Here is a 25,384-nt window from a genome sequence, read left to right as displayed (position 1 = left end):
CAAAACCCCCCCCCCCCCCCCAAAGGTGTGTATAAAATAGAGAAATATAAAGTTCAGGTGGGTAATAGGACACCCGTAAAGTTGGAGTGTGTAGTTGGGATTTCGGGTATAGGTTGGGGAGGTTTTAGACCATTTTCTCAACATCTGTTCTTAAACTATTAAATAGTGATTATCAGTTCTAATTTTGACAACTTTTTCGTTTTCGATATACACTTATGTGTGTCCCAAAAACTTAAAATTTTGAATGCCGACAAGTCCTATAAACAAGTTGGAAGTTGGAACAAACAAAACGTAAAACACCATTTTTTTTAAAAATCTTTGTTGATAAAAATCACCAGGTATAATTACTTGTATGTTGTTACTTTCTTTGTCTTGTGCACTTGAATCTTTTGGTGCTCAAGTTTAAGGGTACGTATAATATATTCAAATCAAACTAAATATTGCCAACTTATGGATAATTGAATACCATATCAATCCAAACCAAAAATAAATTCGAGTTTTCGTTTGGCGTATTTCTTTAATTTTCCCTTGACCACTCCCGTTAGACGAGAATCCAGTACTCCACTCTCTCATATGCTTTGCATATTAATTTTTTACGGAAAGAAGAAATTTCAATAGTAATTAAAAATAGAATCAAATTCAAGATTTGAAGCTTAAAATTTCATATTTTTTTTTAAATACTTACAAATTATGAGCAAACTGAATTCTTGTAAACCCGTGAATAGATTAAAAAGTTAGTATATCAGAGAAAATATCAAATTAAAATCTAAACGTGAACAGTTTAGTTAATTAGAATTATTAGGAGTAAAATTTTAATAAAACAAAAAACGTGAGAAACACATAAATAGGAAAGGGAAAAAATTGTTTTTTTATTTTATTTTTGGTGAATTCAGGCGAACTCAAGAGTCAGACACTCTATACCCACCGAGAAAATTTTGATGGCAACGCCGACGTCGACGGTCAAGGGCGGCAGTAGCAGAGATGGGACAGCGAAAACGATGGTGGCTGATCAAATTACACAGTCTATACAGTCTACTTCCAATCTCCTTCATCTCATGCTTCAGTCTTCCCCATCTCAGGCACCTCTTCTCTCTTTCCTTCCTTATTTTTTTTCTAAATCAATTCATCTTAAAATTAATTTCCCAGTTGTTTGCTTATGCTCTTGTAGCAATTGGTGTACTTGATTCTCTTCTAATAGCTAAATTCTCTTCATGGGTATGCCTTAAATGCTGAATACAGCTCCACATAGAACAAAGATTAGACTTTTCGCAATTGGGGTTTATTACTTTGCAGGAAGTTCTTGGCTGAAGTGTGATTGATTGGTAGTGGGGGAACCAAAAAAGAGATTTCTTCAGTTTCTATTGTTAACAACAATAGCAATTATGAGTGACCTTCAAGGCAATAAGCTGCTAATTAGGGATCTTTGTCGAATCACTTCCGCCTTTACTCTATGTATCAATGCATACTTGGATATCTATTGTATTGCCTCGTCCATTTTAATTTATATGACAGCTCTCTCCATTTCGAGACATTCCATAATGTGTGATATCATTCCACAAATACTTATAGCTTTTAATACTTCAATCGTCAACTAACTTATCAACTACTTTTATAGTTTCTTATGTTAAATTACTGTTGTAAACTCCGTGCTCAATTAAATACCTTAATATAGACGGTTATGTAGGGAGTGTCTTTTTAAGGCTTTGTGCACAAGGTTCTGGCTTAAGAATGTTTAAATACTTAGTGGCCCTAACATGTACGTTACTTTTTTTATATTGTGAAAAAAATACATGAAGTATACGTTAGAGCCACTATGGATTTAACGTGTACTTCATGTATTGCTGACACATTTCTCGATATGCTTCAGGCGGAACTGATGAAGCTACCAAAAAGTCTTTTTGCCAAGACATCTACTATCAAGAATACTGAGCTGGTATGCAGGTCTTCCTATAGTTATAATTTATGAATTTCAATTAAGATGACCCTGGAGGAAGCTTCAATCCTAATTCTATTGCTTTGATTTTCCTCGTTGCAGGTATTGGAGCAGCTGCCTCGGGTGATTTCGTCACTGGATGCTCATATGGACAACGGGTTACAAAGGTTGGCCCTTTCACGCATTTTTGGTTGATGAAATTACCTTGTAATTAACTTTCTTCTCTCAAAGTGAGCTTGTAATATGCAACTTGATGTTTGGAATGCGTCAATGCTTAAATGATCCGAGAATGATTTCGTTGGGATGCTGGTCATCTATCTCATTTGCATGCTGAAAATTATCTTCCACTAAAATGTATATCCTGCCTTTACTTCAGAAAAAGAAGGTTGTTTCAGGGTATGGAACTAGGTAGATATGCTCTAATGAGAAATTATACATTGATCAGCTCTCTTTGTAGAGCAAGAGAAAGGGAAAGGAGGAAAGATTTGGATCATGTGTAAAAGAGAGTGCGATCTTCATATAACTAAGTTTCTAATCTGTAGAGTTGCATAGCACGTTATTTTTCCAAGTTAGGCATGAAGATGCGACTTAGAATTTTCTTTTGACTAATTACTCTAAACTTGCGTGGATTTTCACAAATTTGACCATTAAAGTTTGTGATTAATAAAGCAAAGAATTAGGATAGAGTTTTTGTAAGCTTGACAATAGATGAACAACTATCAGTATTATTTGATGTTAGTGTGATCTTACTTTGATAATTGCAATGGAAGTTGCTTCCTTTGAGATGGAGGAATTATTCTTCCGGGATTCAGCTGTCTTGACTACTCCTTTTTTAACTGCTCTCACGTCAAAGTTAATGATTGCAGTGTTCCTCAGCTGAAAATTGTAATGCAGCTGCTCTCAAACATAGAAAACTGCCAGCTCAAGACCTTATCCAGGGCTCAAGCCATTCAGCAGGTATTACAAAACTCTCCTACCCCACCTCCCATCCCCCACACCCAAAATGGAAAAATATCCCAAGAGGTTATTTTCCCTCTCCCGTTGGATTGTCAATCATTCATATATTTATGGGGTTTATGTAGTTGTCCTTACGGTTGAAAAACTTCCTAGAGAGAACATGGATAGTTGCAGCGACCCTAATGTTTAGTTTAGTCTCTTTAGACAATTACTGGCACCTCTTAGTTATGAATTTATGATAAAAGGTGCAAAAGTTCATCAGCTCGATTGCTTTTAAATTCTTTCTTTACTGGTTGTGACAATATTCCTTACTACCCAATTGCATGACTGTACTTTTTTTAATGATCAGTGCATGACAATAAATTTTCAGTGACAGAACTTTCTTTCTTGTGCATTTGGAGAACTTTCTGGGGAATTTATTAGTTTTTCAGATATCATTATGCAGAGTGGTTCTGTTTGATTCTTTTTTTCTATGTTCTGTTTAAGCTGCTTCAGACATTGTCTCTTAAGCATATCCTCTTTAGATGATTTATTTAGAACTAGAACGGTGACTAACTTATCTGTCCCACCTATCTTTTCAGGAGACTGGATCAGTAGAGCAACCTCCAAAGCCAGCTAACCTTCCTTAGGATGAATTGCAGAATACTGGACAAGGTTATTATCATGTCATCCTGATACTTAAGTATTTGATATAAATACAGAATTGATTGATATTGTTCACTGGTTAGCAAACGAACCCTTAATGCTTCAGCTCCAGCGATGGTTTGGTTTTAACTTAGAGCTATAATTGTGTGTAATAGAATGTAATGGTAGAGTTGAACTGAAATTTACTTGCCTTTAACATGTTGCAAGTAGCCAACTCTTACTTCCTTTTTTTTACTGTAAGCACTAATTATCTGCAGTCGGGGCTGAGGTTGGGAGCCACATTCGATATTTGCTCATGTATATTCTTGATACTACAGATGTTCATATAAGAAAAAATTATTAACTTGACTCTGGTCCTATAGTGGTTTCTTTAGTTCTCGTCATTTCTTGGTTCTTCTCTAGAATGACTTCTCTTGTACTATGATTCCTAGATAATTTTGTTTCCATGCTGGTTGTGATCAACGTTTGCTTAGAAGTGACAGGTTTTCTTCGTCGTGGTCAGCTTTGGAATTGCTACATTTTTTCTTATAACGGTGATGTCCAAGTCAGGTTTGTGTCATCAGCTATTCAGAGGAGTATATTGAAATCCTCACATCATTGAGACATAAGATTGCATACTACTGTAGGATCAAGCAGAAAAAGTTCTTAGCACTGAAGTTCTAGCTTGATATTTGATAATTGATTTAGAGTTCCATGAAATCTTGGAGTGGTCTTTTTTTAACGGTTAAAACAATTGCAAAGTTAAGATTGTTCTTCGTCTAATGAAGACAATACAATACTATAGGTAACAATATTCAGGTTTTTTTCTTCTTGGATTTTGCAGAAACTGTGTTTGATGTAGATTTTGAAATGGGTAATGCTTTGAGAAGTTTTTCAGTTTTTACAAGATTTGAAGAATTGAGTTTGGACCTAAGTTTATCAATTTTCTTATAAAATGCCAATTTCATTATTCAATTTTGACATCTAAATAGTACTGAACAAAGTAATTCAGTGTTCGTGATGACTGATGAATGGGGTAGTAATGTCTTATTATATTCTTTTTGGTGTTTAGAAAAATTTTGATAATGGATAAGGTGAAATTGAAAAAAAGACAGTCTGCACCTGTCAATACTAAAAATTTGCCTAAAATTGACTTCAAGAGAGGTCGGAAAACACTAACCTTGCAAGGTCGGAATTTTATTTTAAAATTATTTTTTAAAAAAAAGAGATCTCCTGAGGTTGATTTTTTTAACGCAAAAATTCTGAAAAATGAAATTCAACCTCTGAATTCTGAAAGTCTATTTTTTAACGCCAAGAACTGAAAAATGCAAATCGGCCATGAGAAGTCATAGAAAGAAAGAAGAATTAAAAAAAATGTAAAATTGTAATACTAATCTCCTGAGGTCGATTTTTTTTCATTCTTTTGCAAAAATGAACTCCGAAGGTCGGCTCTTGCAAAAGAATTATTCTTTTACAGAATCAACTTCTTTAGGTTAATTTTTTCCAACAAAATATATGTTTAAAAAGTATAAATAAAAACTATATGTCTTTAATCAATAAGCATTCATGGTCTAGTGATAAAAATGCATTCTACCACATGGAACTGTCGAACCTTGGATAATGCATATTATTGTTTTGAAATCGACCTCATGAGGTCGAACTTTTTCAAAAAAAATTTTGGTTTAAACATCTTTTGAGGTTAGTTTTTCTCTAAAAAAAAAACCTTTTAAAACCATTCTCCAGAGATCAGTTTGATTTTATGATCAAATTATAAGTTGAGGTCAGTTTTAGAGGTCGAATTGGATCCTTTTTTTTAGTAATGTGCGGGATTCATAGAAGGACCAGACTATAAGAGTTTATTGTATACTATATTATCATGCATTTCTACAAGAGACTCTTTTCACAATTTGAACTTGTGATCTCTTGAACATATCTGAAATTAAATTTCATATATGTGATATATATATTTTTCATGAGTTTATATGAAATTGTTTTCCGTTTATGACATTTCATGAATATAATGTTCTTTTAATTTAAGTTTATTGAGTGTATTTAATCAATTTGATTGCGTAAATCTAATTATGCATTTATCATATCATAATTCATAGACATACTTTTAAAATATATTTCAAATACCAGAAAAAGAAATAGATAATAAATAAATAAAAATAAAAGATAAGCATAAGTAAAATAGCAACAAAAAAATATTTAAAAAGCAAAAAACTAAATTAAAGAATGAAAAGGCATAAAAATAAATTAAAACTATTTTATCCAAATTATATTTGACCAAATTGATTCTTATCCATATTTATATATGAATAAATTACAATTCAATCCATTTTAACTCAATTTATTTTTATCCATTCAAATTTTATTTAATTCACTAATTTGATACTCATAAATAAAAAGTGTTTGTGATGTAAGACTAGTCAAATTTTATGATGGTGACTGGTGAGAAGTTGGAGGAATCGAATAGATCAGTCGAGGTCAACGTAAATTGTTCCTTACACCTTTATTTATTAAAAAATAACTCATCAAATTGTGATAGTATCTTGTGTTTATTTTTATTTGTTCAATATTAACTTGATATACATCTTAAAAAGTAATAAAATAAAATAATAATTTTATTATATTATTTTATTAATATAATAAATTCAATACATTAAAAAATAACTATAATTAATAATAAAAATAAATTAGAAATAAAGTGATACTTATCTCTTAATTTTCTAAATTGAATAAATAAAAATGATCATCTATTTCTAAAATAATGAACAAGTAAAAATAAATAGAGAAAATAGTAATTAATACTCCCTTCCTTTCATTTTACTTGGTCATGTTAGAGATTTATTTTATTAAATTAACTCTATTGATTATGTTTTAAAAATCTTAATTTGACAACTAGTATTTTCTATAATTATTTAATAATAAGGATATTATTGAACGAAAATAATTTTAAAAACTCAAATTTATTAAAATAAGAAAAAAAGAATTTTATTTTTAGTATAAGAATTTTCTTTTGCAAATGGGTATTTTTTTTTTCTTTTTTGACCAACAATTATTCTCTCACAAACTGCAAGTCATTGTCTTTGTTGTGGAACATTTGAAAAATGGGCCCGCCAAAGTATACTGTTTATTCCATAAAAATGGAAATTGGGGAAAGAGATGACTCCATATCAGTCCCACAAGTCACAACCACATAGTTACAAACTTACTCTCCTCTCCGTTCATTTTTATTTGTCAGTTTTAAAATTTTCAAGTCTCTTGAAAAATAATAGTAATAATTATAAATATTTTTTAGTATAATATTTACATTAATTTAATATTATAAGTTAAAAGTTAAAAACGTTTTTAGTACAGAACAAGTAAAACTGAAGCAAGAGAGAGTAATGGTGTTTTCTCAGTAAAGGACAGAGATCAGATAGGGATGCGGCGATACAACACGTAATACTCCAAAAAAAATAAAAAAAATAACATGCTATTTTGGTGAGCAAAATCACGTGAAAGTTTTTGGTTTATAGTTTTTTTTTGTTGCTTACTTAGTTATTAGAAAATTATGATTTTGATTTTCCCGATTTAACTAAATATGTATAAACTTTAATTAATTGAAATACGTATTTTATTTTATTTTGGCTATTTGTATTTATAATAATTATTACTTCTTTCGTTTTAATTTATGAAATATTTTTCAAATTTCAAATTGTCTTTTATCATGGCTTATAATATTTTTTATATAATTATCAAATATGTGAATTTATTTTAAATGACTTGAAATTTTCAAGTTCAAATTCATGATTAAAATTAAAAAGTTTAACTTCAAATTTGTGTTACATAACTTGAAACAAATGGAGTACTAGTTTGTTGGTTTGTGTGACATATATGGAATTTAAATTAAATAAGTAGCACTTACGTCACTATTATTGAACTTTTGAAGTAAGTTAGTTGTTAAATTCAATTATTTCTAGCATGGTGAAATCACTTCACTATTGTTGAACTCAAAATAGTTTTTAGGTTTACACAGAGTCGAATTATTTATGATTAAATTCACGTGAATCAATAAATCAATGTCGTTTATTGAATTAAAGTCACACACGCGTCATTTCATAATCCATTAAAAGAAAAAATATCTTTAACTTGAAAATTAACGTTAAGATCAATTGATGTTCAATACGGAAAAAAATTAAGCCATTTTCAATACGTTACCGACATTTTAAATCCTTTTCTCATAATTATTAAATGTTAACCTACTTAATTATTAACATTTTAGGAAAAACTTATATTATTGATTTATTACATCACAATAATTCCAAACTAGAATAAAAAAACATCTCAAATTATCAATTAGTTAAAAATTAAATATATTAGAATAAAAAATAAAATTTAGTCAAAATTCTTTTTATGACCCTATTTTGACACCTGCGTGTTTGTCATAGTGTGACCTAGCAAACAAAATCCCCCTGACACAAAACCGAAAAGCCCCACATATAAATAGGGGAAGAGGAAACTCGGGCGGGTTACTCTGCCTTCTTCTCTTCTTCTGATTTTGATGGCTTCCTTCACTCTTCTCTCTTCTTTTTCTTCTGCTAAAAAAAATACTCTCATCTCTTCCTTTTCTTCTTCCTCCTCTCTCTATCGCACAAGCCTTGCTCTCAAACGAACCCGGCCTCCCAACTCCGTCATTGTAAGTATTTTTAATTATATAGAAAAAAAAATCGCTGATGAATCCATCCTTGGCCCTACCGGGCTTTGCAGTGGTGAAGATTGAACGATTCAGTTGGTGAATTCATATATGTACTTCTTTTTTCATTGTCATGAAAAAGCAGAATTTTAAGAACCAAATTCAGTTGAATTAATTTAGATGGAGGAGATGTAATGAAATCAAGTAACGCCATGTTTTTGCCCCTTTTTTGACAATTTTTTTTTCATGTTTATGACGAATGAGTTGGATTGCATAACATGTAATTTTCACCACCTTTTATTTTTGTAAAATGTTTCAGTTTTCTGCTTTACTCATTCTTTTCCAAAAGATAGATATATATATATATCGGAAGGATTAATAGTGTTCTCACTTACACTCGAACCCTTGAACTATCTGATGATGGATGGTGGAAGTGCTGAACGACTTGAGCAATTCTCAATTGTGTACTATCAGTCTCACTACTTGAAGAGTTTTTTTTTGAAGTATAGAAACACATCTACCTAAAAAATTTATGATTTTACTGTTCCTTGCATGAAATTTTTATAGAAAATTATGATGTACTAAAGTAATAGTTAGATTTCAATGATTTTGTATCTGAATGTTGCCATTCTTGGAATAAAAGTTTTTACTGAAATGTTTAGAGTTATTACCTGTTTTGGAGTAAGAGACTAGAGGTATATGCATATTTTTTTTCCTTCTCTTTTGTTCATGTCATTTCTATGTAGGTTATGTTCTTCTAGGAAACAGTAACGGTCGGTGTTTTTCTATATAGGTTATGTTTTTCCAGGAAAAATGAATTCTTTATCCTAATTCTGCATAATTTTTTCATATCTGGTTCATTTACTTTTGGAGCCAATTTCATGAATTTAAGCTCTATGAGAGGCCCTACTTGGTTGGTTCAATGTCTTTTGAGGTTTTGCAAAGTTGTTTATTTTATTAATGCATGTCTATTTTTTTGTCTTAGAATTGTGAAATCAATGAACCAGTGAATGAGAAGCCTACTGTGCCAATCATTAATGATGTGATACTTCCAACGTTCTTGCAAGCCAAATGCTTAGAGAATGCAGTTAACAGAGATAATACCAAGCTGAATCCCAAACTGAAGTTATTTTCTGGAACTGCGAATCCTTCACTTTCTGAGGTAAATACTTCTGTATATGAGGACTTGGGGATGCCTAGTTATAAGTACTTCCATATACTAAATTGTCTTGAATGTCCCTGAGGTTTTCCTGCTATCTTTTGTGACCGTGAGCTTTACTTTTGTGTACCATATCCCTTATCTCTTGAATGACTGTCGGATCCTCTTATGTTCTCTGTAAATTTCGAAAGATGAAAGGTTAGACATTTACGTTCTAGGATTCTAACTTGATATGTTGGTGTCTTTAACAGTTTAGTATAAGTACTCCAACCTCTTCCACGCCCAAAGAATTTCATATATCATGTTTAACAATGCATGTAATTTCACTTATAATATATTACTAATGATTGTTGGGACTCCGTGAGTACCCACATAATGTTAATAGTCAAATAATGGGAATAAAATAGAGAAATAAGTACAAATATTTTTACGTGGAATTTTTTTTAAAATAAAGGAAAAACACAACGACTAAAAATGAGCAACTGATATTACTATAGTAATTCTTTTTACACTTTATAGTCCCAAGTAACTATTCATAGAACTAGTGGCGGAGCCACCTTACAATGAGGGGGGTCATCCGACCCCCCTTCGGCAGAAAATTATATGATTTATACATGGTTAAAATATTTTTTTAGGTATATATAGTAGATGTCGACCCCCCTTCGGCTACTTCGTGTGTCTATATTTTTAGATTTTGAACCCCCTTACTGAAAATCCTGGCTCCGCCACTGCATAGAACAATACACATTCAAAGAATTAAAAGGAAGAATCTTCTTCTAATTATTCCACCTCACTTTTTTCTTTCACTCTGTATAATTTGCTCTCTGTAACTGCTATGTTGCCTGTCTTTGTTTGTGGTATCTTCCAACTGAGGAAAAGCAGTCCTGTTTATACTTTGTAGTGTTACGAGTACCATACCGATGTCATAAGTGGCATAAACAAAGATTGAAATTGAAAATGTTGCAATATAAAGAGATTTATTGGCCGGTTGTCCAAATCTCATTTGCTGCAGATTCATTGGCCGGACTTTTTATGCCAAAGGAAGGAAGACTTTCTGTCTAGGATCATGGGCTGAACCCCACAATTCTCCCCCTCCACTTGAAGGAGATATCACTAATTTGTAAGATTGTGCTCATGCCGAAAAGTTCTTTGCATAGCTCAAACTTGTCTCTCAGTATCACCTCAGCCAATGTATTTGTGGGATTCTCACTTGTGTGAATTTTCTTGACCTAAATTCAATGATATTTGACGTCGTTTTTTTCTTCTTTTGCATTATACATGAAGGTCTTGTTTAAGTTTACTACACTTCGACCGTTAGAATAGATAACATACTCTGTTTGGTGCAATTCAAGTTCTTGAAGTAATCGCTTGAGCCATGTCATCTGGTTGCCTGCTTCAGTAGAAATGATGCACTCTGCTGTAGTTTTTCAAAGTGAGACACAATTCTGCAACTTAGACTACCATGATATAGTATTATAGCTCCTTGAAAAAGTAAACAACTATCCAATGATGGATTTTGTATTATTAAGATCTCTGGACCTATTGACATCTGTATAGCTCTTCAAGATTAGATTTGGTTTCCTAAAATAAAAGCATTCATGTGAGATTCCTATCAAATACCTGAGTATCCATTTTACAACTTTCTAGTATTCTTTTCTAGGGTTCTCAAGAAATTTGATAACAATACCCTACCAATTGAGGAGTATTTGGACATTCTTTCTTTCTCCTTATCTGTTGTAGGTCATGTCTTCTTGCTTAACTTCATATAACTAGCAAGAAGTCTGGTTACTGGCCTAGCACTTTTTGTGTTGAAGCGTTCATATACACGTTCGATGTACTTCTTTTGAGCCTGTCAGAAGTCACAACCTTTTATTTGTCCTAGTTCGATCTATAACATTCCTAGAATTTGTCGTGCTGGACTCAAATCTTTCACGTCAAACGTTTGGACAAATCTCCCTTCAATTTGGTTTCTTGTTCTATTAGTTTCCTATCTTGTCTTACAATTAACGTGTCATTCACTTACAACAACAAAATGATGAAATAATTGTCAGTGAGTACTTTTTGTACCATTATGTTGGTGCCTCCTTCAACTGTAAAGATCAGTGGTGTTGCTAGGATTCTAGCGAAGGGTGTTCAAACTTTGAAGAGGTAGATATTGTAAAGATATGGCACCTGGGTCTAACTCAACCCCAAAAGCTAGCTCATGAGGGAAGGTTTGTCCAAGTCCATATAAGGAGATCAAAGTCTCATCCCTTTGATTGAGACTTCTTAACACTCCCCCGTACGCCCAGACCTCAACTGGAATATGAACACTTCTAAATGAGGGCCCAACATCGGTGAACAACATATTGGGATGGGTCTAGCTCTGATACCATGTAAAGATATGACACCCGAGCCTAACTCAACCCAAAAAGCTAGCTCATGAGGGGAGATTTGTCCAAGTCCATATAAGGAGACCAAATTCTCATCCCTCCGATGTGGGACATCTTAACAAAAAAAATAAACGATGAATGGATGTGGAAATTTTAAGTCAAGCTACATAATATTTAGTTAAGTAGGACGCCAAGAATTTTTATGTGGCAAAAAACACTAGGTGATTCTTCTCATATGTTCTAGCCTTAGTGGAAAGAGTTTTCTGGTACCTATTGCCGGTGGGAGGTGCGCAAGAACTGGCCCGGACACCACGGTCATAAAAAATTATGTGGAAAATCTTTTTAAACTATGGGAAAAGCCACGACTCAAGAGGAACAATTGATCTCACTAGAGCAAAGAATTTTATACTTTGTAGTCCCGAGTAAAATACTCAAAGACCACTACACAAAAAAAAAGAATCCTTTTTTGATTTTCCACCTCGCTACAATACAACTCTCTATTTTCTCACTGACTATTTCCTTACACTGCTGTGATTTGTGATTTGTGCTCTGACACTGCTGTGCTGCTTCTCTGTCTGTGATATCTTCCAACTGAGGGAGAGCTGCCCTATTTATATAGTGTTAGAATACCTACCAATATCATCAGTGACATAAGTAAAAGATAGAAATTTCCAAGATAACCATATGAAAGAGATCTATGGACTGGATCACACAATGATGAAGAATGATAAAAGTAGTGTCTGAAAAGAAAGGAAACCTTACAAAAAAATTGAAGTGTGAATACTATATTGAATTTAATTCCTTAAGTATAGAAATAGAATGGCGAATAGTATAATGAATTTAATTCCTTCAGTATAGCGAAGCTGCTCGTTGATAGAGTTTCTTATTATTATTTATAGCAATTGGTGTATGGTTTATGTTTCAGGGTGGACATTTTGGCTTTAATTTCTTTTCTCATGAATCAGTCTTTAAAGATTGTATGGGAAATGAAGTAAACTACCTAAATAGGAAAGAAAAGAGAAAGAAAAAAGCATCCATGCAATGGGGAGATGGAATACTGTAAAAAGACTCAATAGAGGATTGATTGCAAATAAAAAGGATTTAGAAGACCTCATATACGATTAGTCCACCTTTATCTGATAACGGGTGCCCACTTATTGTGTATAAAATATTTCTAACATATATCTACATAATAATCCATAGTTAGAGCTAAACTTATGGGTTCCCGTGCACCCCTTCATTATGGTGTAAGTCCGCCTCTGCCTCCAGCACACCCTTCTTTTCGGTCCTAATTTCCTGAACTCCTATATATCAAGGTGATTGAATTACAAAAAGTAAACAGGAATAATCAAGGTTGCTTAGGCTGGTTGGAGGTAGCAGGTGCCTGATGCAATAGTTTAGGTTGCGTGTAAGCTGGCTTGGACACTACTATCATCAGAAAAAATAATCAGTTGCTACATGAATTGTTATTCAAGCTGTGAAATCCATTGAATTTCTGTCATCTTTTAAGTTATGCCTTTTTTCTTGACATGCAGTTCTTTTTCTTTATTCCTTAGGAAATTGCTTGGAACATGGGGCATGAACTGGAGAAGATCACCATCAAGCGCTTTGCTGATGGTGAAATTTATATCCAGTTGCAAGAAAGTGTTCGAGGATGTGATGTTTTCTTGATTCAGCCCACTTGCCCTCCAGCCAATGAAAACCTTATGGAGCTTTTGGTGATGATAGATGCATGCCGAAGGGCTTCAGCCAAAAATATCACTGCTGTGATTCCATATTTTGGATATGCCAGAGCTGATAGGAAGGCAAGTTTATCTGCTGTCCAAATTTTGTGTTTTTAGTTTTCATATTTTTTTATTATTCACAAGTTGACAGCACAAGTTCATAGGGATGAGTGATAATATGTTAATGAAAATGATAAAAGGAGACTGGATAAATTTAAGATAGTGAGTAACGTTGTCTCCAAAAAACTACTGTACAATATATCAAAGTCATTGCGGGTTTAACTAAGAACAAGTTGCAGTTGAAGCAAATAATTCATATAGGCAACACCAGCAAGTTGAGATTAAAGCTTGGCTCTTTGTTGTCAACTTACAGTATTTCAGCATTTGTTAAATGTTAATGTTAGAAAAGGACTAGGATTGTATATACTGTCCTACATGGAAAAGAATTATAGTGTATAGTATAAACACTCAGAAGTGATGTAAAATTTGTTTATTATTAAGCATGAGCTGTTTAAATAGAGTTACAAGAATTAAGAAGACTCCTAACTGAATACTAATAAAGTATCCCAAGGGTGATAGTGCTTCTAGGGGATGGTGTGGTCCTGTCGAGATGTCAATGAGGTTGTAGCCATACATAGCATGGAAAATTGATCTTTATAGGTGGTGAAGTTGTGACCACCCCTAAGCAAAATTTAATTGAATATGATGTTGGTAACGGTTGTGCTGTCAACATTGACAACTCTGAGATTGTTGCCGTTGTTGACCATCGATGGTGATTGGCATGGAGAAGAAAAATTGGATCGGTCTCGTTACAGCCTATAGATCCCTGATATAAACACCTAGAGAAATGATGTAAAATCTAGGGTTACAAGAATTAAGAAGGCTCCTAACTGAGCACTTCTAAAGTATCCTAACTAAACAATGCATTCTGAAATATAATCATAAACAAACTACTCAAACTAGGACTCTGAAGTCCTAAACATATCCAAACAGTATCCAACGTAGTGTTCCAATATATAGTAGGGCCAGGTGTAATAGTATAGAACACACAATTCAATAATACTTTTTCTGTGTTTTTACTTCTTACATGGTATCAGAGTCTGTTTATGCTGGTTGAGACTTGTATATCCATGTATAAGAATAAATAAGAGAGTTAAAGAATGTCTAGTTGTTGTCTTTTTTATAATGCTCCTAATTCATCTTAAAAAGTAAATGATTTGGAGTTGGAATGGGATGTATCTGAATAAAGCGTAATGAGTATAAAGGATTCATCTGACGTATCCCAACTAATTTGCGATTGAAGCATAGTTGATCAGTATATTATGCTCTTTGCTCTTGACATCTTGGGCGGTGCTGCACTTAACTACGTTTAGCTTGGATTCTTCTGTCCTATTTATGCTTTTTTCGTCTTGACTTTTCTTGTCAGTCAGGATTTCCCTGGTTAATTCCAAAGAGTTATTAATTGATGAGAATATTTACCAAAAGAATGAGAAAAACGATATTTCCAACTTCTGTCTTTAACATAAAGAAACAAGTAATAATATGAGGACATTCTTAAGTACATGTTAATTTATCATATTTTATATCTTTTCAGACACAAAATCGTCAATCCATTGCTGCCAAATTGGTCGGGAACGTTATAACAGAAGCAGGTGCAGATCGTGTTATAGCTTGTGATCTTCACTCTGGGCAATCCATGGGTTATTTTGACATTCCAGTGGACCATTTACAATGTCAGGTAATCTATTAAGTGCGTCAGAAACATTAAGAACTGCAAATTTACTTAGCTGATTGGCAGTTTCCGTTCTTTGTACATGCTAGCCTGTTATCACGGATTACCTTGCTAGCAAGAAGATTAGTTCCAATGATCTGGTGGTGGTCTCTCCTGATGTCGGGGGAGTTGCTAGAGCACGTGCTTTTGCAAAAAAATTGGATGCACCTTTAGCCATTGTCGACAAAAGACGCCAGGAGCACAATCTTGCTGAGGTAGTTTCAGAGATAAAGTTTTTGATTTCACACTTGACACAGTTTTATCTCCTGTTGGCTTTTACTCATAGATACATGAAGTAGATGAAATGATTCTTTTCTATCCATTGAGCGAAATTTTCTGTCTTGCATATGTCCTCGTGTCTATCTAATATGGGCTCTATTATTTCCTCATTATATTGATAGAGTCATCTCATGTATGCAAAGAAACTAAATTAAATCTTCAGAGAATAAATTGTGGAGATAAAAATAAACGAGAGTTGCATCATCCTCTTTGACCATGAAACGGCTGCTTCTTCATAGATCTCTGGCAGATGACTTGATCTAGGCCAAATGCTTAGTGAGATCATGACACCAAATAATTATGGTACAGTGGTGTTCTTGTTTTGTGTGCGTCTGTCTACAGTTTTTGTATAGCTTCCCCCTCTATTTTGGTCTATCTTTTCAGATATGGTTTGCTCATGTGGTGAATCATCTCCTAAATTATTATTTGTATTTTATCACTATCACCTTCATGAATAAATCTTCTACTTAAAAAGAGGCAGAAAACCAGACATGCTCATAATCCATGAATACAAAAGAACAATACCAAGAGTTTTATAGTATTTCGCAAAGCAATAAGTTCTAGGTTCTAGGATCAGTTTCACTTTTTTATTTTTGGGTTGCGTTTCACGCCATTTTATTTGTCATTGATTCCATCTTTTGTTGTTGCCCACAGGTTATGAACCTGATTGGTGATGTTAAAGGAAAGGTTGCTGTCATGGTTGATGACATGATTGACACAGCAGGTGAGCTTGATTACATATATCAGATACTCATGGCAAGCCATAAACTGGAGATTTCTGTTTTTTGTCTCTCCCTTTTCAAAGAGAGCATCCAGTTTTTTCATTACGCGTAAATCTGTCTTAGATTATGAAGTGTCTCAATAAGAACTTCCATTCCCAGTTTTTATTAAATTTCCTTATGTTTCTGTAGTCCTTCGTCAGCTCCCTTTTTTCTTTCTTTCTGAGGAGATCAGTTTTGAATAATAACATCTTGCTGATGGATCGTAGGGACTATTTGCAAAGGTGCAGAACTTTTGCACGAGGAGGGAGCACGGGAAATCTATGCATGCTGTACACATGGTGTTTTTAGGTAACATTTCTGTGCATCATACAAACATGGAAAAATCTTTATATATTTTGGAATAAGCTTTCAGTTACACTGTATCTTGGTATGGGTTCTTTATTACACACTTGATTTTTTGTTTTTCTTTAACGTGCAATTGAACTCTTCCTGCGTGCAAATTGTTCTATTCTTTAGTAGTTCATGAACTAGGGTTAATTGGACTGAGCTTCCATCAACATGTGTTGTGGAGTTTGAACAACATTAGTTAATACAAGAGAATAACTTGTGGATATAGACATGTCCATTTACGAGTAAAATTCTGGCTCGTTGAAATTGGATATTATAGGAGTTGTCTTGTATTAGACTTGTTGTATAAGTTTGTTGTCAAGACAAAGACTTGACATGGCTCTTTTCTGTCTATTTGATGCAAATGCTATTGCTCTTTTTTCCATTAGGCACCTATACTCATTTATCGCACAATTTAGTCATTATGCATGCATATTTATTTGCTGTTGGCTAAAGTGCTGATATTTTGTGATGACAGCCCCCCTGCAATTGAATTGTTGTCAAGTGGCTTATTTGAAGAGGTTATCACGACAAACACAATTCCTGTGATGGACAGACACTACTTCCCCCAGCTGACTGTTCTCTCAGTTGCAAACCTTCTTGGTGAAACAATTTGGCGTGTACATGGTGATCGTTCCGTAAGCAGCATTTTTCAGTAGCCAGGAATATAAGTTATAGAGTTTTTCCAGCCTTGTTTTCCTATGTATGTAGAGCCAAATAGAAACTATTTATATTTTCAGAATTAGAAGGGTTAAGGTAGATATGCAAAAAAAATTGGATCACATAGGCAAATGCTGGAAGAATGATGTTAATAGTATGTGCAATCAATACATTTCGGGAAATTGTTTATCTTCATGTGTAGGTAGGTAGATGATAGTGCGTAAAATATTAGATTATGAAGTAAGGATCGTCCAACTCATCATAATTTAAAAATTAAAACGGTAAAATATTTTTCTTACCCCACTCCACCATTTCCTCTTCACCGTATCCCCCACCCCCAACCCCCATTTTTTATTTTATTTTTTCATTTAAATTTCTTTTATAAAAGTATTTAAATTTTTTTTACTTAATCTCCCCCACCCCCTTCAAATAATAATTTAGATATTATGTTATTTTCTTTAAAAAAAATAATTTATCCCACTCCATCTATCCCTCTGTTTTCAATTTGTTTTTCTTGTGTTGTGTTAGATATATACATGACTTTTTTTTATATAAAAATTTTATTTATGTTATATCCGATATACAAGTAGAAGATATTAGTATAGTTTTTGTAACGAGATTTGACTATACTTTTATTTCGTAAGATTTTGAAACTGGAGAAACATTAAAATGTTGAATTATTCCAACCACACTGTGACAAATTCTTGTCATCCTGGGCCCAATTCTTTTTACTTATAACAATTGGAGAAACATTAAAATGTTGAATTATTCCAACCACACTGTGACAAATTCTTGTCATCCTGGGCCCAATTTTTTTTACTTATGACAATTATAAACATTATCCTGTCACAGTGGACCGACTTAGATTTGCTACACTTTTCTTCAACAAAGTGGCTTACTTATCAGTCACAAGCAAATTATTATGCTACAGAAAAGGAAAAAAAAAAAACTTTTTCCTTTAGTGAACAGTATTTGGATAATCAAACTTGTCAAGTTTCTAACTTTCTATAGTTTTCTTCCATTAGAACCCTGAGCTATCACCTGCAAATTGGCCGTTTATTGATTCACTCAAAATTTACTTATATCGAAATGAAATGGATAGAATATTATTTTATAGAAAAGTATAATCAGGGAAACCTTCTACTAGCCCTAGATCGTTAACTAAGATTGAAAGATTCAACTTAAGAAGAGGAAGCTAGAAAGGAAAATTTGTATTTTGGATAAAAAGAACTTAGTTATAGAAAAAGACTTACTTGATTTGAGTTGTTCTTGGGTTGTATTATAAATGCCTAATGTTGTATCTGAATATTTCTATATTTTACTATAAATATCTAATTATCTAGGATATCTACACATTTCTTAGATACTACACTAGGCTATTCTAAAAACTTTATTAGATAAATCTATGGTATTTTAAAAAATTAACTTTATTTTTTGACACATGCCAAATAAATTTGAAATAAGAATGCATATATTAAGTTATTTAACTATGCATGAATTAAGTTATTTGAAAACGTACTATCCCTTTTAAAGTAAATAATTCTCTTCATCACAATTTTCTCATTATTCCTCATCACCCACCCACTCAACCTCCCTTCCCTTTTTAGCACTCAATAATAGAATTTACTTTTTTTGTGATGGATAAAATGTTGTTCAAATTCGAATTTAATGGTTTTCTTTTTTTTTTTCCAAATTATTGTAATCCCCGAATATAATAGCCCCACAACACCACTTGCCATAAATAACCCAACCCATTATTCTGAAATCAAAAGGCAATCAATAATGTCACAAATCGAGCTAAAAAGGAGAACCTATTTTTCAATATGCCCCGCTAATTCCGCTTCAAATTATTTATCTTTATTTGAATAGAATAAATATTTAATGAAGATAAATTATATTTATAATTTTAAAAAGTTAAATCTTAAATATTTTTAAAAACGTGTAAAAAGGAAATACGATAGATAATTTGAGATGGAATGAATATATAAAAAAAAACGAAACATTTTCGCTCAATCAAACCCAACTACGTGGCTGATTCTGTGCCACACAGCAGTAAGGGACAGCACACGAGCAAGACCTTTATCGGATCAGTTAAAGGATCTACTTTTTTTCTTCTGTGTCGGGTGAAGTCAATCGCCACGCGCATGGGTAGAGCGTTGAAACACGCGCCTCCGTGTGTGGGACTCCCGGTGAGCAACCGGCATGTCAGTAGGGGCGATGAGAGCGGTGGTGGCGTGGAGGGACGGTGGAGATGCCTTGTTTAGAAAGTGCGTCGAGAACACTCTCCGTTGATGGAGGTTTTAGGCCCAAGGGTAGAGGCAACCATGGCTTGTTTATTGCCTCCTTCACTACTTTATCTATCACCTCCTCCGCCTGCAAAACCCCACATTAACATTTTAGAGAAAAAAATTTAAAATAAAAAATGATCCAATGAAGAATTTAAAGTTTATGAATTCAAAAACGACCCTTCACGGTTAAATATTTTAATATATACATAGAATTTGAGCAAAAACTTAATTGCCATGAAATGCAACATGCTAGATCCGCCCTTGCATCCATAAATTTGAATAAATAAAAAAAGTAAAAAATGAAAACTTTTACATAGTCATAAGATTAATGTGTGAAAATATTCAGCACTACTATGTCAAAAGTTTAATTTGTAGTGTATTTTGAAGAATCAGTGCAAAGTTTTGCATTCGACGTTTACGTCAAATTATATCATGATTAAGTGATTTAAGGAAGTGAAATTAAACTTTAAGTGTGACAAACTAACCGGGTGAAGATCAACTGATTTCTCTATTATGCTATATCTATTCTGTATTCCCTCAGCCCTGTGAAATCCAGATGCATTCTGCATTGTACAACAAATGTACAGTTATGATTTATGAACATGGTCCAATTGTGCATTCACATAGAACAGCTAGCCAATATGTTGCTGAATTGAATGTGAACGTTCAAAGTAGATCGTAACACCAACGAATTTACCTGAGGGTATGGCGTACATGATCCTAGAGATGGAGGCGTAACGGGGCAACCCCATACATCAGCATACAGCTGCAAGTAATCAAATAACAGAGTTCAGAATTTATCGAAACACTTAATGTAGGTAGTTTCAGCTAAAAAATGAAATAGTTCATTAGTTTTAAGGACATTAATAGTACCTCTGGTTGAGGATTCCAGTGCCATGTCTCAGGTGGTTGCCATCCAGGATAATAAGGCGAACCCCACATATGTGCACCATTCGGGTAACCTCCTGGTGGTATCCAGGCAGGATAGAATTGACCAGCTGTGGGTGCATGGTTAGAATGATAGTTTGGGAAGGCCATGACAGGTTTATGTGGATAATACGTCCTCTGTACTGAATCTCTAGGTTGAGGATGACGCCATCTTTTTTCATCTTCCTTTGGCAAAATTTGCCTCCGCTGCATCCTGAATTTCTGCATGAAGAAAGGGATGATGTTCTTAAACTGAGCAATGTAATAGTCTGTTTGTGTTTACACAACTTGCTTTACAATGTCACCCTAGGCTTTATTTTAGCTAAGGGTCTGTCGGAAACAACCTCTCTGTCCCTATGAGGTAGGGTAAGGTTTGTTGTTCCTTATTAAATTTACTGCATTATGAGGTTAGATATCATGCTCCCTTCTATCTAGCAGACAGGATTTGTTTTTCTTTTCTTTTTTTGCATTCATTTTCACGCATTGTAATAACTTCAATTGAAAGATTAGAGTACTAGTAAATTATGAAAGAGCAGAACAAAACTCAACAAACCTGGAGATGACTAGCTATGTTATGTCTCGTCAGGCCTTCTACTTTCATCAGCTCTAGTATTCGAGAAGGAATGGCTTGATCTATACCAATTTTCTCGACTGCTTTAACAAATTTCTTGTGTAGTTCAGGTGTCCAGTCTACCTGGATTTTATGAGAGACGAAAGCTTACTCCCACAAGCATGTGATTCGAAAAATTCATGATTCTTTAATCTATGCTGAGTTAACTACATATAATGCTAAAAAGCACAAAGCAACTGTGTTTAAAGCCTATTCTGATTGCCAAATATCAAATTCTACTTATTGTTTAAGACATCAAAATCTCATCTAACATTTGCAAGTTAAGAACAAAATCCAAAGTAACTATCAACTAGTCAGCAGTCGTTCGATCTTACCTTCATTTTCTTCTTATTAGCTTTTGTCCCACTTGAACTATGGAGACCATAAGCTTTGTTCGGGTCAGCAGAACAAGCACTGCCATTGTCATTACTTCGTGAACAAGTAGCAATAGGATCCTCCATATTTTGATCAGCAGCAGAATCATGCTCCTCCTTTGTGATAGCCTCTCCTAGTCGCTCAGAAGAATCTGCCAAGACAGTAGTCTCAGCAACAGAATCGCAACAAGTAGTTTCGACAGATTTTGTGTCCCCTTCATGCACCCCACTATCTTGTTCATTTGACAAGATAGCATGATCTTGGAGATCACCATCATCCACTGACCTTACTCCTTGTTTCTGTTGTGGGGTTGAAGGAGCTGGATATTTATCGCAGCAGGATGATGATGTTTTTTGGTTTTCCACCACAGCTTCATTAGTATTCTCATTATCTGCTTCGCGCTTTACTGGTTGGAGCTCTAGCATGGACAAAAGAGATTCTTTAACCGGATTAAGTGACTCAGAGACATTCTTTCCTCCAGAATGAAATGCCTGTTTCGAGTAATAAAAGTCAGATTTCCTCTGCATATAATAAGCTCAACAATCTAAAAGAACATATTTAACCCAGTGTAGTTTCGGTAAAAAACCTTGTGAACTACATGCTGCCATATATTTCTCAGTTTATCATCTGATAATGGTTTCTGAAGGAACTCAACTGCACCAAGCTGCAAGAAAAAAGTATATAAAGAATTGGAATAATTCCACAATATTTTACTTATTTACAAAGTTGTATCAAATGATAATTGATCTTACCGCTATACACTTCATCATGATGTTAATAGAGTGAATATCTGACACCACTGGAAAAAAGATTGGATGAAGAAGTTTTATCAGAAATATTTTACTTAAACAAGCAAAATTTCCAAGTTTTACTGTTTCTATGATGTTTCTTAGCAGAGATAGGTTCGTGCTTTTCACAATATCGTTTTATGAATCTAGATAAAGGAATGAAGTTAACACTAGATCTAACTTAGTAAAGCAAGTATCAATTCGAAGAAAACAAGATTAGGAGTGTAGCACCACCGAGTATGCACCTAATTACAATACAGAAGCACTTACTTATAGTTGGTAGATCTTTAGCACTTTCGAGAAACTTGAATCCTCCATCGCTGTTGCCAGCACTTACCTGTTGACAATAATCAGACACAAATCATAAAGGGTAAACAGAACATTAGCCTTGATTAACTTTCTTGTAATAAATCACTACAAAGTGAGAATTGATAATGAAATAGCTTAATTTTCGTCATGACACAAAGGTACTATCACAACCTAAGCTCAATTGTCCATATGAAAACAAATATAAAATTGATGAAAAAAAAGAAGAAGATATACCTCTACAATGGCAACATGGAATACTTCCGACTTGCTTGAGATTGCAGACAAAGCATCATTCTCATTGCAGAATGTGTAAACTGCAAGGACATGAATGATATTGTCACATGTATGAAAATGAACTTTTAGGAAGATCAACTTAAGCCCCTATGATCGACTCGAGACGTACTTTTAGAAGCTCAGTCTTTGCCTCTAAAACATTGTTGGGGATAAATAAGATGAGTCCTCTAGGAATTGCTACAAGCTAAATCAATCACACTGATAACTTCAAGGTGATTTATAGCTTTGCTTAATTTTGTATAGTTTGGTATTTCACTAGTTGCTAAGCTAGTACTATACTATAAGAGTCAGTTCTATTAATTACCATCTCTTTTAGTAGTTAAAGAACTAAATGGAAAAATTGAAACAAAAAGCTAATTTCTGGCCTTAATTTCCATCAAAAGATAGACAGAGTACAAATCACAAAGCCCCTTAATGCTCTTATTCTCAAAAATAGAAAGATGGATAGTTACAGATCACTGTATTTACCCTCCTTTGGTAATAAATGCAAAAGCAATTGGATGTGAAATTTATAAAGCTTGAAGTAGAGATCAAAAATATTACCTATATAGTCCATTTGTTGAAGCCTTGATCTCATTTGAGAGGCAAAATTGAAGTCTTTATCAAGAAGAAGGACTCTAAGTCCTTTTGGGAAATCTTTCCACTCCAAAAATTCATTCTCAGTGCAAACCATTTCTGAATTGGCATCCTTTTCAGGCACCCAAACAAGCCTCTAATTATGATGCTCACTTCTCACCATCTGCACACATGAACAAATTTATTAATCACCAAAAACCTGTACACTTTTTAGTTAGTCACAAGATTTTTTCAAGAAAAAAAATGAAAGATAGAGGTCATGCTGCAGCAGCATATAAAAACAAAAAACACAAAACCCCATATAAGAATTGAGATAGATCTTCAAATATAAACAGATAAAAGACAATAGAGAAAGACCATGTGAATACACAAATGTCACAATCCCAAGACAAATTACTTGATATCAAGAAAAGAGGAAAATTGAAAGAAAAAGTTTTTTGTTCATACCCTTTGATGCATGGTGAATATATACTACTTTTGAGAAAATACATATAACAAAAAAGAAAAGAAAACAGAATTCACAAGTACTACTAGCTATTAGTATATATATACATTTTTCAGTACCTCAGAGAAGTGCAAACTGAAAAGGAAAGTTTTTAGTATTATAGTTTGTTTGTTGATTTGTATGTTATTATTGATTGTAGATATTACAGATACTAGAGAGTATGTAGCTGGAAATTACAGAGAGAGAGAGAAGAAAGAAAGGGTGACAGTAAGCCTGAAAAAGAGTGTAATGAAGAAGAGAGAAGAGAAGGGGATTGAGAGATTTAAGTAGAGATGCCTGACTTGTCTGAATCGTTGTTTTCTGCTGCTGCGGTCCACACTATACACAAATGGCTACTTCACCATTCGTCAATAACTTTATACTACCCTACCATTCTGTTTGACTTAACAAATGGCCCAATCTAGTAAATAGCTGAATTGGTGGATCGTCTCGACTTTCATCTTATTGGTGAAGATTGAATTCATAGAGTTAGTATAAATAAATATTGTATGAACTTGTTAGTTTAAAAGTATAATAGAGCAACTCATGCAGTTTAAATTCTGAATCCATCCAGGTGGATTTTGTATTTGTAAATTGTAATGAACAATCCAATAAATATTTAACAAAATGATTTGGGAATCTACTAACAAAGTGTCTTGTTTGTTTCAGTGATAGAAAATAAATCTTTTAAGCTTTGCTATCCTCTTGATCAAATGTTCAGATCCCTTGGTCAAGATGTAGACCTTTATTTTTGTCTTTTTTATTTTCTAATTTGAGATGGGTGGAAACTCACAAACGTTAATTTTGAATTCATTTTAATCTAAACACACCTCATTTTCACCCTCTTTCCCATAACCTTCATCCTCAACATCCCACACACATACCCCTCCCTCTCATCGTATACCCTTTACTCTGAACACACCTCATTTTTATCCATATCCCTATAACCCTCATACTACCTTCACTTCTAATTGTCTAGAGTATATAAATATTTTTTAATTATATATCAAATATTTTAAAAAAAAAAAACTGCAAGTTATTTTCGTTCATACCCAACATAACTAATTTTTTGCTACACGTAGTGTAAACATGAGAGTGTTCATTCTTTTCTTTTTTCATTAGAGTAAATAAATTAATTAATTAATTAAAAAAAAAGGGAAAAGAAAGTGCTCGTTATTTATGGTCAAACGCTAGGGCATCTCCAACCCTATTCTTTATTTTATTCTTCAAATATACCGTTCTTTTTTTTTCCAGACAATCAATTCTCTATTTGACTTTAAAAAAGAATTTTCTTCTCTCCTCAATATTATATTAGTATTTTTATTTAAATTGTTTATTTTTTTCTTCAAATAATCGTCCCATATAATTTTCATGTAATATAAAATTTTATTTTTTTCAAATTCTCTATATAATGAAGATTTATATTTTATTCTAAAGAACAACTACGAATATTGAAAAAAAAATCAA

General features: G+C 33.3%; 3 protein-coding genes across 7 annotated transcripts; 2 read left to right on the top strand and 1 right to left on the bottom strand.

Annotated features, from left to right (window-relative positions):
• The first annotated feature begins 869 nt into the window (after positions 1-869).
• Positions 870-4,466, top strand: LOC102604351 (tobamovirus multiplication protein 2B). Of its 3 annotated transcripts, none has more exons than XM_015315156.1 (6): positions 870-1,079; positions 1,868-1,933; positions 2,036-2,100; positions 2,800-2,890; positions 3,472-3,544; positions 4,018-4,466. In XM_015315156.1, the coding sequence occupies exons 1-5, from the start codon at positions 939-941 to the stop codon at positions 3,517-3,519; spliced, it is 411 nt and encodes a 136-aa protein (XP_015170642.1). In that variant the 5' UTR covers positions 870-938; the 3' UTR covers positions 3,520-3,544; positions 4,018-4,466. The 3 variants fall into 3 exon arrangements, with proteins under 3 accessions (XP_015170642.1, XP_015170641.1, XP_006361173.1); XM_015315155.1 differs by having other exon boundaries at positions 4,009-4,466; XM_006361111.2 differs by lacking the exon at positions 4,018-4,466 and having other exon boundaries at positions 3,472-3,883.
• A 3,520-nt stretch (positions 4,467-7,986) lies between these two features.
• LOC102584227 (ribose-phosphate pyrophosphokinase 1-like) lies at positions 7,987-17,441 on the top strand. The gene is made up of 8 exons (XM_015315141.1): positions 7,987-8,195; positions 9,178-9,354; positions 13,280-13,528; positions 15,042-15,185; positions 15,269-15,433; positions 16,152-16,221; positions 16,486-16,567; positions 17,085-17,441. The coding sequence occupies exons 1-8, from the start codon at positions 8,061-8,063 to the stop codon at positions 17,263-17,265; spliced, it is 1,203 nt and encodes a 400-aa protein (XP_015170627.1). The 5' UTR covers positions 7,987-8,060; the 3' UTR covers positions 17,266-17,441.
• Positions 17,442-19,192: 1,751 nt separating this feature from the next.
• On the bottom strand, positions 19,193-24,243 carry LOC102603798 (two-component response regulator-like APRR2). 3 transcript variants are annotated; one of them, XM_006361110.2, is made up of 12 exons: positions 24,220-24,243; positions 23,401-23,596; positions 22,798-22,877; positions 22,525-22,591; positions 22,219-22,265; positions 22,053-22,130; positions 21,427-21,957; positions 21,035-21,175; positions 20,428-20,703; positions 20,252-20,320; positions 20,040-20,117; positions 19,193-19,639 (listed from the first exon to the last, which is right to left on the bottom strand). In XM_006361110.2, the coding sequence occupies exons 2-12, from the start codon at positions 23,528-23,530 to the stop codon at positions 19,472-19,474; spliced, it is 1,665 nt and encodes a 554-aa protein (XP_006361172.1). In that variant the 5' UTR covers positions 23,531-23,596; positions 24,220-24,243; the 3' UTR covers positions 19,193-19,471. The 3 variants fall into 3 exon arrangements, with proteins under 3 accessions (XP_006361172.1, XP_006361171.1, XP_015170639.1); XM_006361109.2 differs by lacking the exon at positions 24,220-24,243 and adding an exon at positions 23,998-24,183; XM_015315153.1 differs by lacking the exons at positions 20,040-20,117; positions 24,220-24,243 and adding an exon at positions 23,998-24,184.
• Between the last annotated feature and the right edge of the window lie 1,141 nt (positions 24,244-25,384).

This window comes from Solanum tuberosum, unplaced genomic scaffold (genome assembly GCF_000226075.1).
Source record: "Solanum tuberosum cultivar DM 1-3 516 R44 unplaced genomic scaffold, SolTub_3.0 scf00346, whole genome shotgun sequence".
NCBI lineage: Eukaryota > Viridiplantae > Streptophyta > Magnoliopsida > Solanales > Solanaceae > Solanum > Solanum tuberosum.
Note: the sequence above shows the minus strand (reverse complement) of the source record. Positions and strands in the feature narration are given on the sequence as shown.

What these genes read in the sequence shown, in the direction of transcription:
- LOC102604351 (XM_015315156.1), top strand. Translation starts at nt 939, where the DNA reads ATGGCAACGCCGACGTCGACGGTCAAGGGCGGCAGTAGCAGAGATGGG. An exon ending in CTATCAAGAATACTGAGCTG is followed by an intron (nt 1,934 to 2,035) that starts GTATGCAGGTCT and finishes TCCTCGTTGCAG; the next exon opens with GTATTGGAGCAGCTGCCTCG. An exon ending in ATGGACAACGGGTTACAAAG is followed by an intron (nt 2,101 to 2,799) that starts GTTGGCCCTTTC and finishes TAATGATTGCAG; the next exon opens with TGTTCCTCAGCTGAAAATTG.
- LOC102584227 (XM_015315141.1), top strand. Translation starts at nt 8,061, where the DNA reads ATGGCTTCCTTCACTCTTCTCTCTTCTTTTTCTTCTGCTAAAAAAAAT. An exon ending in AGGAGCACAATCTTGCTGAG is followed by an intron (nt 15,434 to 16,151) that starts GTAGTTTCAGAG and finishes TGTTGCCCACAG; the next exon opens with GTTATGAACCTGATTGGTGA. An exon ending in TGTACACATGGTGTTTTTAG is followed by an intron (nt 16,568 to 17,084) that starts GTAACATTTCTG and finishes TTGTGATGACAG; the next exon opens with CCCCCCTGCAATTGAATTGT.
- LOC102603798 (XM_006361110.2), bottom strand. Translation starts at nt 23,530, where the DNA reads ATGGTTTGCACTGAGAATGAATTTTTGGAGTGGAAAGATTTCCCAAAA. An exon ending in TCAACAAATGGACTATATAG is followed by an intron (nt 22,878 to 23,400) that starts GTAATATTTTTG and finishes ATGTCCTTGCAG; the next exon opens with TTTACACATTCTGCAATGAG. An exon ending in ACATAGCTAGTCATCTCCAG is followed by an intron (nt 20,704 to 21,034) that starts GTTTGTTGAGTT and finishes TTCTTCATGCAG; the next exon opens with AAATTCAGGATGCAGCGGAG.